The sequence below is a fragment of the Dipodomys ordii genome, unplaced genomic scaffold (genome assembly GCF_000151885.1).
Source record: "Dipodomys ordii isolate 6190 unplaced genomic scaffold, Dord_2.0 Scaffold119, whole genome shotgun sequence".
Classification (NCBI taxonomy): Eukaryota; Metazoa; Chordata; class Mammalia; order Rodentia; family Heteromyidae; genus Dipodomys; species Dipodomys ordii.
The window spans coordinates 234444-253600 of record NW_012267335.1 but is presented as its reverse complement, the minus strand read 5'-3'; the positions used below and the strand labels follow the sequence as shown (position 1 = coordinate 253600).

Genomic DNA, 19157 nt, shown 5'->3' with positions numbered 1-19157 from the left:
ATTTGAGTCTGCATCCTGGAAAGTCAGAATCTCTTCCCAAATAGCTCAAAGGTACTTGCCTAATTAAAAGTTTACCTTCAGAACAAAAAATTCACCAAATAAACTGAAGCCTTACAAAATGTAAGTAGCCAAGTAGATTTTTCTGGAAGTAAACTCTTGTTCTTTTTAAGATCAGTCTTAAAATGCTGCATGTAGGTACCTTTTCAAAATAACTGTTAAGGAAAAGCAAAACTCCTGCAATTTTTGTATGCGATTCCATTTACTTTAGAATTTTACAACAGTATCACCTTAATATCATCTTCAATAATTGGCAAAGTCCAGCATTTAATGCGTAAAATGGAGCACCGCTATACTCGTTCTGAGAGGCGTACCCAGTGAAACTTAGTGCTTGAAGATTTTATGTAACTATGTCCTGCAGCAATATCTTCATCTATTCTCACAATCATCATGAGAGGTCAAAGAGCTCAAAATGTGCCCCTCCCCAGTTGATAAAATAAAACTGCTATTCTATCATCTCATATTCTTTCCCTTTATCTTGATCCAAAGGCAATTTAATGGAGCCAAAAATATATTAAAAGTTTTTAAACAACTAAGGATCCTGAATGTGCCCCTCAGAAAATACTTGTTCTCACTTTCATTGATGCCCAAATGTGAACTCTGGTGAAACAAAACAGAAAAATAAGAAAGAATTATAACTGAAGGGAATAAGGCAACTTTAATGCTACTTAGCCATTTTACATTTTTTCCTCTGTATCTTTTTAATTCTAATGAAAATTGGTTTTAAAAGACTTGTGATATTACAATCACACACAAATGCCTTATTTATTTTTAACTAGGCACTATTTCTGAAACATCGAGTATTGAAGCAAAATTATGAACACCACTTTTAAAAATCATCTGTCCTATGGATGAATTGTGGGAAAAACACTTTTATTTCTACACTGTTAGCTGAAAATGATTAAGGGGCACTTAAGACTATGAACAACATAGTGTTATGTATATTTTCCCTTTTTCTGTAAGAGGAACTAAAAGGACTCATGTTTTAAACAACAAGAAAGAAGTCATGAGGAATTTATTTTTTGCTATGTGTCCCTAAACATCCTTCCCTACAAGAGAATTTAAGCCCAAATTAAAAAAAAAAAACAGAAAAAGAAAACTTCATTACATTGCAATTATTCTAATTTCTATGCTTTGACTGGAAGTCAGATAAGCTTAAAATATTATATGACACCGTTATAATTTACAATGGTCATAAATTATTAATTCCAATTTTTAAAACTTGTGCCCAAGAAGCTACCTTGAATAAAAGAGGGATCATAAATCAGTTCAGGAAGTTTCCATTTTTTAGTGTGATTTAAGGAATATGATTTTGCTTTTACATAGTCTCAAAACTGGTTCAGTCACATCACAAAATTTAAATTAAACCAATAAAATAAATTAATGTAATGTTCTGTCTGGAGACAATGTTTAATCCTCTGTATGGATTCTGAAGAAGTATTCCAGAAAGTGAACAGAGAAAAAGATAAATCAGAAAATACATGCACAGAAATTTGCATTGCACAACTGATGGCACCAATAACTAATATGAAATTTAATAAGTGGTACTTTGATGACCTGCTATGTCCCTAAAAACCTTTAAATCAACCACCTTAGTTCTTTTTTTCCTTTGGAGTAATACAATTATAGCATATTTCTCCAGCACAGTTCCACTTTCTTGTGTTTAAAGATTCATATGTATGAAATGCTTGAAAGAAACATCATTTGTACATCCAGGCTGTTTCCCAGCAGGCACAGCTTAGCACAAACCGATAAAAAAATGAGGGGTCATAAAATACAAAATTCATTTTCATACCCATTGGTGTGTAATTGAATGCATTCTTTGAATAGTGACTATAAATTAATTCCAAGTTAAAAGCAGTGAAATATTCTACCTCTTGCCAAGGAGTCAGGAATGACACAAAACATTTTTCCTCCTTCAGCAAAGAAGGGATAACAGTGATCTCAAAAGTTATTGCCTTCATCTATCTGAACTATAAGCTCACCTCACTGACTGTACAGGAAAATTTAGAGCTCCTTCAAAGCTCAGCCATCCAAAGACATCAGAGATTCACATTGGTTTAAAGTACATCTTAAAACACTAGAATATTGTTCCAGGATATTAAATTCAAAGAATGACTGACTTTTGTGTCCCTGTGAGTTAGGACACAATAGTGAAAAGTTCTGCTTCAAACACAGAGATTGATTCAAAAATTTTTGAAGACATCTATGTCTACCAGTCTATAACATTGGTATCACCCTTTAACATATGTATTAGAAAATGAAAACATGTCAGGTATTTTTCTTTATAGGAATATTCAATGTGACAGAACTCACAAGTCTCAAAGTCACTCATGTGCTAAGAAAAATATTAATATTCAAAAATGTATCAGTAGAAGCCTGGCTCTGGTGGCTCACACCTGTAATCCTAGATATCAGAGGAGCAGAGATCTGTTCAAAGGCAGCTCAGGCAGGAAAGTCTGTGAAACTCTTATCTCCAATAAACCACCAAAAAGCTGGAAGTAGAGTTGTGGCTCGAGTGGAAGACCAGCCTTGGGTAAAAAATATAACAGAGAAAACAGCATAAAACTCTACGTACACAGTTTTTAGCAAGCCCTCGGGGACTTAGTCACAAAAACATGACATTAGAATCTTATTTCCCAAGCAAAACATTTTCCCCCAAACGAATCACTTTCTTAACTCTGTAAGCACTTCCCTACTTTTAATACAACTTTCCTGTTATTAGCTGAACTTCAGAAGATCATGTAAGAGGTTACAACTGAACATGTCCATCTGAGTGTCCAGTCTTCCCCTGGCCCATCTGTCCCCACCCCTCAGACTCATTTCATATTTCAATCTTTCCATATGTACATTGTGTTTTCTGTTCATCTGTCTTTTTAAAAAGAAATTTGCCAATGCTGTTGGGCTATAAAAAGTGAGTTTTACTTTTATGTTTGGAACTTGGGCTACCAAAATACTTTCATGTTTCCCCTTCATTGTTTGACTTTATCATTATAAAACAGATCTGTGTTTTTGCAAGTAGAGGTAGGTTAGTCCCCTTTCTGCGATGCACGCTTCCCATAGGTGAAACACAAATTTCTTGAATGAAAATGGACGATGCCCACAACCCGGAAATACATGATCAGGGTAAACAAAAGCCTCCTGTTAGAACTTTGCTGGAGTAGCCTAAGAACTAAAGAGGAACCGTCCACAATGCCAGGTCTCAAGCAGAGCAGAGAATAGCTCTTGTGCCCAAACAGCCACATCTTGAGAAAGAAATCCACCTGGGAAGATGGAGCTCATATTGAACACCAGCAGACACACCTGGGTGACATTCTCACCAGGCTACAAGAAGCTGGGGAGGTTGAGCTTAATGAGGAATCTCACAGCTTGCTCTTATGCCCCAGAACTTGACCTCCAGGTGAGGCAGAGGCAAGGAGAGCTTCTCCACCACATGGCTGCTCCTTGGTGCCTGAATCAAACAACTAGGAATAATCAAGGCTGAACGCACTCATGCACCTGCACAATCCTCCATTAGAGTGTCAGGAACCTGGACACTATCCGGATACTCACCCACACGTTTCCTGCAAACACTGGAACAAGAAGCAGTGATCACACTCAAAGACAGGCATAATGAAAAGTGAACTCATGTGCAAGGTTTATGAAATACTGAGCAAAAAAAATAGAGGGGAATGAATGAAAGAGGAGAAATTTTGACCAAACAAGTTTTCAGAGGGAAAACACAACAACCATTATGAAAAGATGCAAAAATATTTATTGTGTGTATTATAACATATAAAATATATGTTATATACAAACCTATACCATATATAATTATAAAATCATATATATATATCTTATATGTATACATATGTATACATAATAATATAGTATATAAATTATATAATATAACATGTTGATTAGAATAGAACAGAACGTAAGAGACTGGTGAAGAAAGACTCACTGGGAAGGATGCTCCTCAATGGAAGCACACACCTTTCCTCAGAGGAAAAAATTGTCACGGTGTCTTCCCACTAAAACGTATCTCAGAAATATTACTGAAATTCTGAAAGAATCCTTTGAATAACCAGGAAAAGAGAACCATCTATACGTACCAACCCATCAAAATAATTAACAACAACAACAACAATAATAATGATAAAGCAAAGCCCAAAGCATCTGTGCTGGATACTGATGGTTCAATCTAGCATCATAGCTATTCTGAAGGCAGAGACTGGGCGCCCTGGTCAGCTAAGGCAAAATTTCTCATCTCAACAGGAAAAGTTGGGTACCTGGTTGCATGTTTGCCATTCCATCTACTGCAGGAAGCATAGATAGCAGGATCATAGTTCACGTTGGCCCAGGTAATGCACCCCCCTTGCAAAAAAAACCCCACAAAATAACAATAAAAAAAACTTCCAAAAAAGTCAAAGGAATGGTTGGGGCTGGCAGAGTATTTGCCTTTCAGACGCAAGGCACTGAGTTCAATTCCCAGTACCAAAACACCAGCATTCCAAATAATCCCTATCAATTTATGAGTGAGGGTAACAGTTGCAAGAGCTGAAGACGTGGTGATGTGCAGCAATGGGAAGGGGTGCTCTGAACGTGTGTGCATGAATTACTCCCAACTCTGGAAGACAGTTTGGCAATATTGAGAAGTTGAAGATAAATAAAACCCAGAATCACAAAAGAATCTAAGAATTACAAAAGAATCTAAAGAATCCTCTCCATATACCAGCCACAAGAGGTTCATCACTCCTAACTTTCCTAAAGTCCATAAGAGCAAACTAAAGACCACAACCATTTTCTTACAGACGTGAGAACCAAATAAGCCTGCAAGCAGGGTTGAGGAAAAGCACCAACAACACATGGAATACATCTTAAATTGTGTTGAAGACAAAAATAGTTATTACCACTCAGGGTAATAAAAACTAGAGAGAAAACACAGAAACTATTATCACAAAACTAAAGCCAGGTGCGAGAGGCTCGTGTCTCTAATCCCAGCTACTCAGGAAGCTGAGATGTGAGGATCCAAACCAGCCCAGGCAGGAAAACCTGTGAGACTTTTATCTCCAAAAACCTACACAGAAAAAGCCAGAGTGGAGCTATGGCTCAAGTGGTCCAATGCTAGCCTTGAGAAAATAATTCAGGGACAGCATCCAGGCCCTTGGTTCAATCGCCAGGACTACAACGACAATAACAAAAACTAAAGCCAGTGGTCTCTTGCACACTTCTGCATGTGTGGTGTGTGTGTGTGTGTGTGTGTGTGTGTGTGTGTGGTGTGTGTGATGTGAGTATAGATCAAGGAAGAACACAACTCATCCTTCTATTCTTCCCTAAGGCATGGGTCAGGCTTGAGCAGGAGAGCTATAGTGATTTGGAGTTAGCAGTGATATTTAAGTTTTAAATTGGATATCAGAGTGCCACTTATTTACCAAAACTGTTCATGTATTTAAATGTGGACCTGCACATTTAGAGGCTGTTTTATAAATTAAGTATTTATAATTAAGAGCATGGGCAATTAATTCCACAGCATGCTGAGCAATTGAACATAATTGTCCTTGGCTAGCGTCTTCATGCCTGGAGCTCCTCCTCCTCTCTGTCTAATATCTTTCCACTCAGTTGTAACTGAAAAAAAAGGTACTATATTTGGCGGAGCAGTTTCTAGAAACTAATAAAGATGAATATAAATGGGGTAAATCACCCAATAGATGACTTATTTCAGACTGCAGAAAGAAAATGGAACAAAGGAAACCAAGAAGATGTACTATGCTCACCCAGATCCTACACAGTAATGATGAAAGGCAGCTATAATTTTTCTCCATTCCTAGGAACAACCTAGGTGGTTGAGAATAAGTACCCTGGCTTAGGGTTCTTATTCTAGGGCATGGTTTGTCATCTCATCCCTCTGGAATATTCCATTGCTTCCTTTTCCTATTAGCTTTCCTTGCCCAAATATTTGCTGTGCATTTGCTCTACTCCAACCATTGCAATAGGTTATATAAATACAGAAATGTGATTGTGGTCTTTGAAGCACAAAGTCCCAAGCTGACAGATCACTATGGAAACCATGAATGATCCATGTCTGTGAACACTCAAAGTGTGACCATGAAATACTGAGATGGGTAAGTTACACTACAACAAAGACTCAATAGGACAAAAAGGTTAAAAAATGCCATGCATTATTTCAGATAGCTGTTTCTATAATCTACCTTTAGACAACACTGATATTTATCAGCTATATATTGTCTCAAAGTTTCAGATTAGTCTCATAGAAATTAGCTAATCCCTGTTAACAAGGATTTCTTCTTCTTGACAAGCATACAGTACCTAAAGAGTGATCTCTGTTAAGACATATATTACTAAATGATGACAACTGTTTGTCTCGCATCTTACAAAGTCTCTTTTAGAGATGTGATGGGCATTATTAATATCATAGCACTTATCTCTCCCAGCCTGAAAGAAAGTTGATTGAGCCCATTAAAAATATTTTTCATATTTTCCTAAAGATGAGGCAGAAGTGCTTTCAGATAATAAAATTCTTACATTTTTATGAACTATCTATTAATGGAAACAGTAGAGAACCCTAGAGAACCCTTCAAGAAAGGTATCTTTCCTATTAAATTTTCACATACTGAAAAAGCAATACAAGCTAATTTATAACTGAGCATCAAAGCTAACACATCAATGTTGCCTAACATGCAATAATCATATTGGTAAAATCTGTAAGACTGAGTGAAAATGTAATTGTAAATAACATGCAAAGTAGTGAGGAACCATATTTAGACAGAGGGCATGGACCAAAAATGTCAAAATACATGCAAATTTATACTACCCTGTAGTTCTTAATATTATGTCTACCATCAAACGCATTATATAAGCCTTTCCAACATTAAATCATTTTGTTTTGCTTTAAAATATTCTAATTTTATGATAATAAAGGACACAGTGCCATAAATGCATACTATGTACAGGCTTTCTTATGCTTCCTGACTTGGGCTTTCCTGGTAGCTCTATCGGGTTTTTTAAGTTATCTTTTACTATTTAACCCATAATTTTAGGTCTTCTGCATGTAGAAGCTTTTCTTTGAAGCTTTCTCTCAGAAAAAGAAGCAAACAAAATTCCACAGCTATTTTCTTTTCTAGTATTTTCTCATTCAAAATAAAAATGGCATATTTGAGCTCTGATTACTTTCTTCACTAAACTAGAAACATTTGATGCTTCATAGAATTTATTTTCACCCCAATTGCTTAAAAACCATGGCATCTTTATTCATCTAAGCCCTTCCTAAGTGTCAGATATTATTTCAAGTCTAAGTGATTTAATACTGAATGACTCAGTTAAAATGGCCTGCCTTCACAGAGATTACATTATGGAAGGTCCGACCTATGAAAACCAGAAAAATGAAATCTGCACAAGGTCCTAATGTCTTAGGGCGGTTGGGCTTGGAGAAGTGGGTTCAGTTATAACAGGTGCTCAGGGGTGACCTGGTTGATGAGGAGGGGTTTGGGCAAAGCCTGTGATGTTGGAGGTGTACTCCCTGTAACATTGTAGGTAAAGAACTTCAAGACAGAACACACAGGCAGCACACACAGCTTCTGAGCTGAATACAGCATGTATGAATTCACTCAGCAGGTGAAAATCTGGGTGAGCAGTTGAATGTAAGCTGAAGTCAAGGAGAATAAACAGACTAGTAAATAAATACAGTCATGGAACGGATAAAATGACCAATGGAAAAAGTGTAGCCAATGGTTCCCACCAGTAATCATAGCTACTCAGGAGGCTGAGATTTGAGGATCATGGTTCAAAGCCAGCCAGGGCAGGAAATTCCATGCTACTTTTACCTCCAATGAACCAGAAAACTGGCTCAAAAAGCTCAAGGACAGTGCCCAGGCCCTGAGTTCAAGCCCTATAACAACAACAACAACAACAACACAAGAGTTGTTCCAACTATCGAAGAATAATTCAGCAGAAAATAAACATCAAAGTCTTGATTAAATACCTATTCTTATTTAATTAGAGATACAATTCCTTTTTTCTTTTTTCTTTTTTCAGATTTTTTTGTGTCAGTATTAGGGCTTAAATTCAGGGCCTTTCAATTTCACTTGGCTTTTTAGCTCAAGGTAAAGTCTCTACCACTTGAGCCACAACTCCACTTCAACTTTTTGGTGGTTAATTGGACATGAGACTCTCACAAGCTTTTTATGCTCTGGCTGGCTTCAAACCATGATCCTCAGATCTCAGTCTCCTGCATAGCTAGGATTATAGGCATGAGCCACCAGCACCCAGCACAATGCTTTTTAATGGCAAAAGGAAAAGCAAACCAATAGCCTTTGGAAATGATGGATTTTTGCAATTGTTTACACTTCCAACATATTCCACCTTACCTGCTGACTCCCAATGAATAATATGAATAGTAAGAGACCAGTAATAGTATAAAAACTGATCAACAATTTGGTTTTAAAGCATGTAGACAGCACAATACTTTACTTAGATTGATAACACCCTCTCTCTTCTGTCTAGATATAACCAATATTTTTTTAATTTTTATTTTTTTATTGTGAAAATACTGTACACAGGGGTTACAATTACATGGGCAAGATAGTGAGTACATTTCTTTTTGTTTGTTTGTTTTTGTGGGGGGGGGGGTTTGGGTCCAGTCGTGGGGCCTGAACTCTGGGTCTGGGTACTGTCCCTCAGCTCTTCAGCAGAAGGCTAGCGCTCTACCACTTAAGCCACAGCACCAGTTTCCGCTTTTTTCTTTTTGCTTATGTGGTGCTGAGGAATCGAACCCAGGGCCTCAGACATGCAAGGCAAGTGCTCTACCACTGATCCACCTTCCCAGCAAAGTGAGTACATTTCTTATCAAGCATTGTAGCCTCCTCCTTTGTTTACCTTTCCCATCCCTTCCCATCCTCCCTCCCCCCATAACCAATATTTTTGAAAACCTATAAAAAAGTAGTATTTTTTCCCAATTTTTTTTGCTTGTGGCAGTTATAGAGGTTTAGTTATGTGGAGAGAGACATACAAATGTGCTCTAAAGAATGCTCCAATTGTTAAGCTTCTTTTAATTTGCATCCATCCATTCATTTAGTACTAATTCGTCCTAAACACTGTGATGGAGAGTTTCCTCCATTTTATGAAGCTGTGATTCCATAACTATAAATAAATATTCCAGACCTTTACTTTTTGCATGAGTAGAACCATTAGCAAATCTTAAAATCTGTCACACAGGAGCAAGCAATTCTGGGCCTTCCCCTAAATTTCATAAGAATATGAGACTGGAGCTGGGATTCTCTCAAAACCACTTTTAGAAAGGTCTTCTATCGTTTATTAGCACTAATAAAACAATCAACCTCCTGTATATGTAAGATTTTAAATTAATTTCAGCATTTAAACTAAAGCCATGACTCCCTCAATGAGCACAAGATTCTTCTGCAAGAAGACAGGCATGATTTATCCGACACGGAGATTATTCAGAGATGGGCATTTTCATCAACCTTGATGTGATTTCTCAATGTACTCTAAATACTGCACAGAATTAATAGAACTTTAGCTTATGGTAGTTAAGTACTCTAGGCTTCAACCTTCAAGCTTATTATCGACTTCAAGATTTCAAGATCCTTATCTGTTATCACTGTTCACATTCTTCACTCCCTACATCCTATGTGAATACGCACGGTCATTTACTTCCACCTTGAGTCTAGCTATTCAGTTTAATTGATACCCACCATTGTTCCTTAACTCCAGGGCCTCAGACTGTGTGGCCAAAACCTTAAAATAACCTTAGCTATGGGTTAATATAAAAACAAAAATTTTAAATAGACTTAAGGTACATCATCAAGATTCTGGGTTCTATTGTGAATAATTGTGAATTCTGGAGGGATTAATGAAAATGTGTCTCATAGAACTTAACTTGGGACCCATGAGCTTTTACTTGGTGCTTGAATTTCTTGTATGAATATCCAAACACACAGAAGATGGCAAAATTGACTGGAGCTAAAGAATACTTCATACAATAGTGCCTTGAGAGCCCACAGGAGTTTATTCTGAAGACTTGAATTCATCTTTTCCCAAATCAATCCAAGTCCCACCCTACAGGATGCGTTTTCTCTTAATGACACCCTGAAGCTCAAGAACATGAGAACAAGTTTAAAAGGGACAAAAAAACTGTGAAATGTTTCTTTGAATCAATAGGCCCCTGGGTCTTGAAATAATCTCCAACTTCCAGAGTTTTTCAGTCAGACTTAATGGATTTTAAAGAGTCATATATAATATTCTTTTGGAGAATTTTATGTACTTTTAAGAGAATAGTAATTACATGATAGGGAAGCCTTCCAAAGTGTGATAATTTCTTTTTTTTAATTTCCTCTCACCTTCTACTAGTAGTTATTTCAAAAATGTCTTCATTTATTTATCTAGTTGCCTATCTATTTAGTTTGTGCTGGTACTAAAGCTTGCACTCAAAGCCTGTGTGTTGTTCCTTAAGCTTTTTCCATTCAAGGCTGGTACTTTGAACCACAGCTCCACTTCTGGCTTTTTGCTGGTTACCTGGAGATAAGAGTCTCATGGACTTTTCTGCCTATACTGGTGGCTTGCATCTGAGATCCTCAGATCTCAGGCTTCTGGATTGCTAAGATTGTAGGTTTGAGCCACTAGTACCCAACTTCTGTTTCTCTTTTGACATAGTATTCAAAACAAGACATAAAGGAAATAAATGTTCGATTCTTGCTCTTTGATTTTGTGTTTTCAATGAACATAAAATCATCAAAAGTAATATTCTGCTACTAGGCTTGACAAAATGAAACTTACCAGTTTCTCTCTGAGTTCCCTCGGTTGAGGTCACACGCTGTAAAAGCACACTAGGATAGGCAGCAAGTGCATGTGAGGATCCCAATGCTCTGTTTCCAAAACAGAAAGTTCTATCATTGAGTGACTTCACAGTTCACATTTGTGATATGAACACTCCAAGATTAATGTTACACAATTAAATACTAGGCTTAGAAACTCAATTCAACAGGACTATACCTGCTGTACCCTGAGGACGCTGAAGAATAAATGTTTATCAACTAATGTTGCTAATTCTAAGCAAGAGTAACAAATAGAGACATCTGCTTTCTGAAGAACCTCCATTGAACATCAGGAAAATGCAGACGCATTAAATGTTGCTGTATTATTTGTTGCATTATTATTTTTTAAATAATGATGACTTCCTTAGTATAAAATCTTAGAATTGATATTTCTGGTTCAAATATCATAAGCTATAAAAGTTTTTAATTTGTAAGCCAATTGCTAACCATAAAACTAGGGTTTATGAGGGATCAGACTGCTTAGAGTTTTATATTTAGGATGAAGTCGGCACTCAATAGATAGGAAATGAATAACTTAGAAGGCCCATTCATTTCAGTTTCACTCATATGGCATACCCATAGATTTGGCCATATGACTGAAGAGGCCCTTAAACTATGTCAAGAGAAAATATGAAATATTTGAGGGTGTAGGAAATTTGGTAAAATTCTATTTAAAATTCTAGAATTTATTGATCTGCTACCAAAAATAGGCCAAAGAGACTCTGATCATCCATAGTTGCTTTTGCTTTGTATTATATAGTCCAGGATGGAGTCTTATGCAATCATCAAATCAGAACAAATGGTAAATATGTGTGTGTATTTGTGCCAACCCTAGGGCTTGAATTTAGGGTCTGGATGCTGTCCCTGAGCTTTTTTGCTCAAAGTTAGAACTCTTATCACTTGAGCCTCAGCTCTACTTCTGGCATTTTAGTGATTAAAGAGTCTCATGATCATTCATGCCCAGGCTGGCTTTAAGCTGTGATTCTCAGATCTCAGTCTCTTGATTAGTGAGGATTACAGGCATGAGCCACCAGTGCCTGGCCACAAATGGCATTTTTGTCAGTACTTCTGTATTCAATCTAATAGAATCTAATAAACCCAGACAACCAATCAACTTAAGAAAAATATTTAAAATCATTAAGAGCAGAGTTGTTTCAATACAACAGAGAGGGTGGCGGGGCATAGTGGCACATACCTGTAATCCCAGCACTTGAGAGGTAGTCCCAAGGTAGTTTGGGTTACATAGAGAAACTATTGTCTCAAGATTTTTTTAAAAGATCATCAAAATCAGAAATGCCATTTACTTACTACCTTACAATTTGACCAGAATAACCTAAGCACAGCTTACCATGTAAAACACAGGAAATCCTCACTGACCACAAAACTAGGCTTATTTGCCTGAGTTATAAAATCCACTTACAGAAATGCAGTGCAATCCTTTCAAACGCACCAGATAATATTGAGTGAAAAGTCGGCACTATTCAATTTTTATGGAAATATTAACATTTGCAATGCACATCTACATCTACTACTATGGTCCTTTAAAAAAGAATGTTTTAATGAGTAATAATCTTTGAATTTTGAATACAAAGGTACATTTCCTAACCTTAAATGTGAAAAATGAAGACGTATTCTATTTTGTTTTCTCTCTGCAGATCAAAAATAGAAAAAGGTGGAAAGGAAAAGCATGTGTTTAGAAGATTCTTTCCTATTTCTTCATACTCGGTTCTAGGAAATTTCTTTGGTTGAGCCATTATTTTCTTATAGTTGCCTGAAATTATTGGGTCACCTTAGCAATTTGTGTTTCCCAAAGTGTCGTTAGGAGGGCTTTAAGTAGATTACACATAAAACCTGCCTCACATCTGTCACAGGAATCTATGTGAATTGAGCAGAAACCTTTGCAGAGTCTCACAAAGAACTGGGTAATTCAGGCTAATTAGTCCAGGAGCCTAATTGTCAACAATTCTCTACCTAATTTTCTAATTGATTCTGCTCTCCTTCTGTTGTTTTAATTCTCATTGCTAAGCTTTCCTATCTGCATCATGCAGAGAACGAGATTTCAATTTTTTAAAAAATTCAGTCTGATGATTTTTTTTCTTTTTGTCTATTTAAGCCCAGGTTTTCAAAGAATCTGAGTCACCATGTCCCAGAACACGCATTTCGGTATTTATGTCTCTTTCAGCATTCCCATCTCACCCCTAACATTAATGAAATGGAGCTAACTGCTAAGGTAGGAAACAAGTTACCACCATGAACTAGCTATAAATAAAGACAAGGCAGCTCAGGTGGGTTGAAGTTCAGGCTTTATGTGCCCCAGGCTGTCACTGAAGTACATGTACTTGTTCTTAATTTCAAAGGGTGTTGATCTTCCTCATTAAGCAGGACATGTTTTCATTAAAAATGGGAACTTGGGGGTATTAAGAGACCTTGCTCTTCCACCAGCTGCTGGAGAAAACATTCTCTTGAGAAAGACATTATACTAAAAGATATTATACCCAATCAGATTTTTTATTAATGAGTCTTCTACTTACCCCTAAATCATTATTATTGTTTCTCAGATGATAGGTCTCATCTAAATATATTGAAATGATTTTCAAAGGAGCTCAAGTTAACTTCTCTAGTTATTAAAAGCTGACTTGAAATGCTAAACTATTTGGGTAAATCTGTTCATTAGTGGTACTCTGTTAGATGAACCTGGGCCTTGAGAGTTAAATTGGGTAAAGACAGAAAGAAAAAGGTCCAAGAACTTTAATTGCCAATACAATAATTTCTTCTCCTTGGTAATTTGTATCTTTCCTTCATCACAGATAAAACAAAATCGCTGGCACTGAAACCAGCCTATTCCATTCCTTCCAAATTTGGGTATCATACTACATAAGCCAAGCAAATGATTCCTGATCTAAGACATAGGATATTCTTGATAGCCAAGACTATGCTTTCCCCGGGGTCTATTATACACAGGATGTGCCAGTTACCCCCTATTTCTAATAATGTCATATTGATGAATTAATGTCAAACAAGCCGAGGGAGAAGCAGAACAAAAAACTAGACCGATAGGAAGAGGCAGTGGAGGGACAGAGACAACCATCCCTTTTCTTCCTGGAAAACAGAGATAGCGGCCCTGGCAGAGAGCAACACCCTGACAGCCCTTGAACAAACATGCACAGAGAACGGCTGCCCTTTCCCCAGGGATTAAGCTGGATAGTGATCCATCCAGATGTGAGAACACCGGAGACTGGCCTTAAAGGGATACCAAAGCCTGACACCCCCCCACACGTGCTGCAATGAGCTACTGATTTCCAGGTCCCCTTCTTGCTCTCTTGGCTTGAAACATCTCCTCTTCCTTTTCTCCCACCTTACCCAGGAAACAGGTGGGCAGAACCTCCTATGGCACCAGTGGCCCTTCCCATTGGAAGTCTTAGTTGGGGGTTGTACCAACCCACAAGTAGCCAAGAGGCCATCCGCCCCTTTCCTGATGCCTTTCTCTTACTTTCTAGTAAAGTTGCCTCTGCCTCACTTTTCCTGCTTCATCATTCCTTATTAAATGAGGAAACAAAAGGATCCAAGACCCCTAGACAGTAGCCAAGCCATTAGAATGCATTTTAGCAGGACAGTGTTGATAGGCCACATGTTTCTGGAAAAAAAAAAATTAACTGAAGAGGTGTGCAGAGGTTTTGTCTGTGGTCTTAGGGCCAACAATTGTGTTTCAAAGGTCCATTGAGAGCAGTAATATAATCATGCAGAATAATTTCAGGAAAGTAACTGACCTATCTCCAGATACTTTTGGAAAGAAGCAATGCTCAAAATTCCTGCATTCCAACTATGTTCTGTGCAAGCAGCTTTCACCTTCTGTTAGGAAAAGACTAACCTTTCATTATTAGATTTTTTAAAAGAAAATTACAACTCACTCTGCTCTATAATTGCTACAGCAGAGTTATTAAAATTCCAAACTTATGTAATATTATCATAAAATATGGCATTTTTTCTCAAGAAAGACACAAATTGGATTTGAGCTTATGCACTGTAAAACCCAGATGGTTTGCTAAACTACTCAGACATCCTCCAGTTCAAAAGTTAATTGAACTGAAAACTAAAATTTTTTGATAATTGATATGCTTTAAGGGACTTGGGCAGAATGATAAATTAGTCTCAAGCAGGAGGCGTTAATAGAGAAACCATGGCAATTGGTCAGTGAATATTGGCAAAAAAGGATAGGTAGGTAGGTAGGTAGGCGGTTAGGTAGGTAGGTGGGTAGGTGGGTAGGTGGGTATGTGGGTAGGTGGTAGGTAGGTAGGTAGGTGGTTAGGTAGGTAGGTGGGTATGTGGGTAGGTGGTAGGTAGATTGGTAGATAGGTAGACACATAGATACATAGATAGTATGACAGATAAATGAAACATTACCTGGGTTTCCCAGGGTAAAGTTGTTTTTCTTTCTCCATTTTTTTACTCACAGGTATAATATCAGTTATTATTTTACTCAGTTTAAATTGTTCTAGAATACAAAATAAAAGTTTTAATTGTACATTACTATTAGTTTTCAAGTTCTAAATGTATTTTTCAAATTAAATCACAAATCACAGACTTTTTAGAGTTACGATCTCCTTCAAAAAAAATTACTGTCGCAAAGATATTCAAGAAACACACTTGAGTGGATTTTTTCAGCCATGCTACTCAGAAGTTTTGGAATTTCTAGAATTTAAGACTGAAAAAGCATAGTGTAAATGAACTATATATATATATATATATCAAAGGAGCTCTTCCAGAAAAATGCCTACACCAGCATAGCATATACCAATACAAATGGCCTCATTCATAAGTATTAGCATTATTATCTTATCATGATAAAGCTTAACTCATAAAAGAGAGCCTTCTATTTTCAAATAATTCTTTTTAATAAGTTTTTTATTGTGAGAATACTGTACAGAGGAGGGGTTACAGTTACATGAGCAAGGTAATGAGTGCATTTCTTATCAAGCATTGTTGTCTCCTCTTTAATCATTAATGTAAATAGGAAGGAACATGGAGTGTTCAAAAAAATCCGGTTCTTAGCATTTAAAGAGAAGTTTATATAAGCTTTTTTTAAAAAATTTGCAGTGCTAGGGATTGAACTCTGGGCCTTTCTTATGCTAAGTAAGCACTCTACCCTACATACATATATTATCACCCCTCATAAACATTTTTGAAAATCTCCTTGCATTTCCTATTTCTTACAGATAATAGACTACTCAGTAGTCTAGAACCTTATAACAAATACACCATGTTGGGATAGCTGTGTATCTTCTAACTTATAACTTGGAGGAATGCAAAGATAGATATGGGAGGACTTTTGCTTCTGAAAAACTTACAAACTACTTGGGGTCCCAAGCAAAAAAAGCACATTCTTCTAAATTATAAGATGTAAATTCATTTTAAATATATAATAAATAGGATAAAATTTTGAGAGGAATGGAAAAACCAAGGATTAATGTTTATTGACTACATTATTAGAGATTTACCAGTTAGCACTCTCTCTGAATCATCTCATGGGAACCTCAACACAGTGATTGTTTGTTTGTTTGCAAAGTTCTGTGTTCACAATGAGGAGAGGTAGCTTGATGGAGACCTTTGGAGATGCAAAGCCAGAACTTATCCCATGCAAGCACTTCATCACAAAAGGGGATAATTTCTCCTCACTTACTTCAGAGTATGATCCTAAAGTTCACACTGCCATAAATAGACACATGGGGTAGGCTGAGGACTAGTATTAATATGTTGAAGTAGAATTCTAGAGACAATGCTTTAAGTTTGTCTTCAGATAGACTATTATTTATCATATGCTAACTGTGCTAATTGCTCCATATGAACTGTCATATTTTACCCTCCTGCCCACCTCACAAATTAAGAACTGGTATTACTTCTGAAGTAGAGCAGCAGTGGTGAGTTTTCCAAGGAGATATAACCAGCAGCAGGTAGAGGAACAGACACAGATAGGCAGTCTCAATCACAGAACCTGCACCCTAAGCCGCAGTGATACTCACCATGCATGTTTGTTTGTTTATGACATATCTGCTTAGAGAATATTGTTATGCTAACCTTTTTGGCAGTACAGGGTTTCGACTCAGGGCCTTGTACTCCCTGGGCAGGTACTCTACCCTTGAGCCACCCTCCCCCCTCCAGGCCTTACTCTAACTCTTGACAGATGTCATAAAGAGGCACTTCCTCTCTCAGTGCATGGCACAACTAACAGTGAAATCCACTGTAGCAAAGTGAAGGCGAACAAGAGGAGAAGGCCATGGAAAGTGCAATCGGTTTTCCATTGATGCTGAACGAAGTGCGGCTGCGATAAAAGGCATGATTGAAGCAGACGAAACCATCAGGATCCGCTGGGGTGTTTCTGTTCTCTCGTTTTCGAGATGGTGTGGAGATGGTTGGGAAGAAAGCAATGCAGATCTGGAGAGCGGAGTCGCAGGAGATGGGAGGCAGGAGCAGATTCACTGCTTATCCCAAAAGGATATGGTGAGGGTCACAAGTGGAGGCAATATTTAAGGATTATATCTTCTCGGGAAAAAAAAAAGTATTGCGAAAAGACATTTTCATCTCAGAACGATGAAAACTATACTTATATGTATTGGTGTATTTGCAAATGCACATGGGGAAAATATGGAAGAATGCATACTCTGACACAGATGCTTAGAATTCAACAAATTACCCATGCATTCCCAGACCTCCTTACGAGCAGTTGAAGACACATGTGATATTCGATTCTGGCCAATCAGGCCTATGTAGGGATATGATAGGCCTGGGCCTTACATCCCACCCACTCCTTCCCTGCTACCACCTCCTGGGAGCCCTGAACCATGCCAGCTAGCAGAGGGAGAGGTGAGACTGTCACACTGTCAGATGGTGGCAGAAAGGGCAGAAATAAATCTTTATTCAATGTGAAGCAAGCCATTGAGAACCTGGTGTTTATTGCCCACAGATCGAACCATACTGTCTAATATCTAACTTCACACTAAAAATATTCAACTGTCCCTATCTCTGGAGAGAAGAAGGTTAAAGTTATTAATTGTGTATATGTCTGCATTTCTTAAAGATGTATAATGAGCAGTCCTATGATAATTAATAAAGCAAAAGGTATACTAGTTTTGGAAAAAATAACTGTTAAAAAATTGGGGTATAATACATTTAAGTGCTAAACTGAAAGGCCTCTGCAGTACCATTTGACTAAATCATGTTAAGGCTGTATGCAAAATGCGAAAGAAAAGCAGTTCTTGCCCCTAAATAGCAGTGCCAAATTAAAGGAGAGGTCTCTATGAAGGCAATTAAGACATAAAAATCCCACACTGCTTCTAATTAACTCAGCCTTAAAACGAGAAACTAGATGCATCGTGTGACTCTTGAGTTCGCAACAGTTCCTTTCATGTAAAATCTAGTCTCCATGCCAATTTTACAAAATTGGGATTTTATCTCTGGAATGTGAATTTTAAAGCACTTCTGATTAGAATAATTACTACGAGAGAGATAGACAAAGGAGACTGGAAAAGAAAATGCAGGTGAATTGGGGGATACCCAAGCAAAGAATTCAAGTCCTCACAGCCTTTACCCCGCTCTCTCCTCAGAATCATTGCTTCACCTGAAAACCAATCACTCATTCAACCCTCTTCCTTTCTGACTTCTCACCCTCCTCCTTCAGGGTTCATGTGGCTTTGACCACCTGCAGCTAGTGTGCAGGCCCACAGCTCTTTCTTACACGCACATCCTAGCCTTCAATAGAGTGAGCTGGCCCAAAATAGGCCTATTTATTCCCTAAATATGCCTAGATCACACATCTATGCATCTTACATCATTCAGGAGCTCAATTTAATAACTATCCCTGTCTCAATCAACACAACCCTCTCACCATTAACACCAGCACTTTCCATCCCTAACCCTGAAATCCACACTGGCTCCCAATACCCTCTAATAATTCAACATGACGTCCATTCTTCTCATTTATTCTGCCTACACAGTTTTTTTCAACCAGATTTATTCTGTGGCCATAACAGTATTATCTCTTTATCCTTCATGCTTGAAATAGATAATATTTTATTTCCAAACCATGGAATTTTCAGTCATCACTGTTGTGTTATTCCTAACTAGAGAGCAGGTTTTGTAAAATTCCAACTCCCTGAAGTGTTTGCCATATAGACCAGTGTATTCCCACAATATTCCATATTAGCCTTAAAATAACATAGAACCTCTACTTATCAGGAGAATTTTTCTCTTCCTTAGTTGCCTGGGAAAGGAATCTCA

At 37.4% G+C, this 19157-nt stretch overlaps 1 protein-coding gene across 1 annotated transcript in view; it reads right to left on the bottom strand.

The window, feature by feature from the left end:
- Positions 1-19157, bottom strand: part of LOC105995669 — a 174080-nt gene that overhangs the window by 130034 nt on the left and 24889 nt on the right. The window contains exons 4-9 of the mRNA XM_013029495.1: positions 17111-17359; positions 15482-15502; positions 15288-15378; positions 10849-10937; positions 4329-4413; positions 3556-3629 (exon numbers count right to left, since the gene is read on the bottom strand). Coding sequence (XP_012884949.1) covers positions 3556-3629; positions 4329-4413; positions 10849-10937; positions 15288-15378; positions 15482-15502; positions 17111-17359 — 609 coding nt within the window. The remainder of the gene's footprint in view (positions 1-3555; positions 3630-4328; positions 4414-10848; positions 10938-15287; positions 15379-15481; positions 15503-17110; positions 17360-19157) is intronic.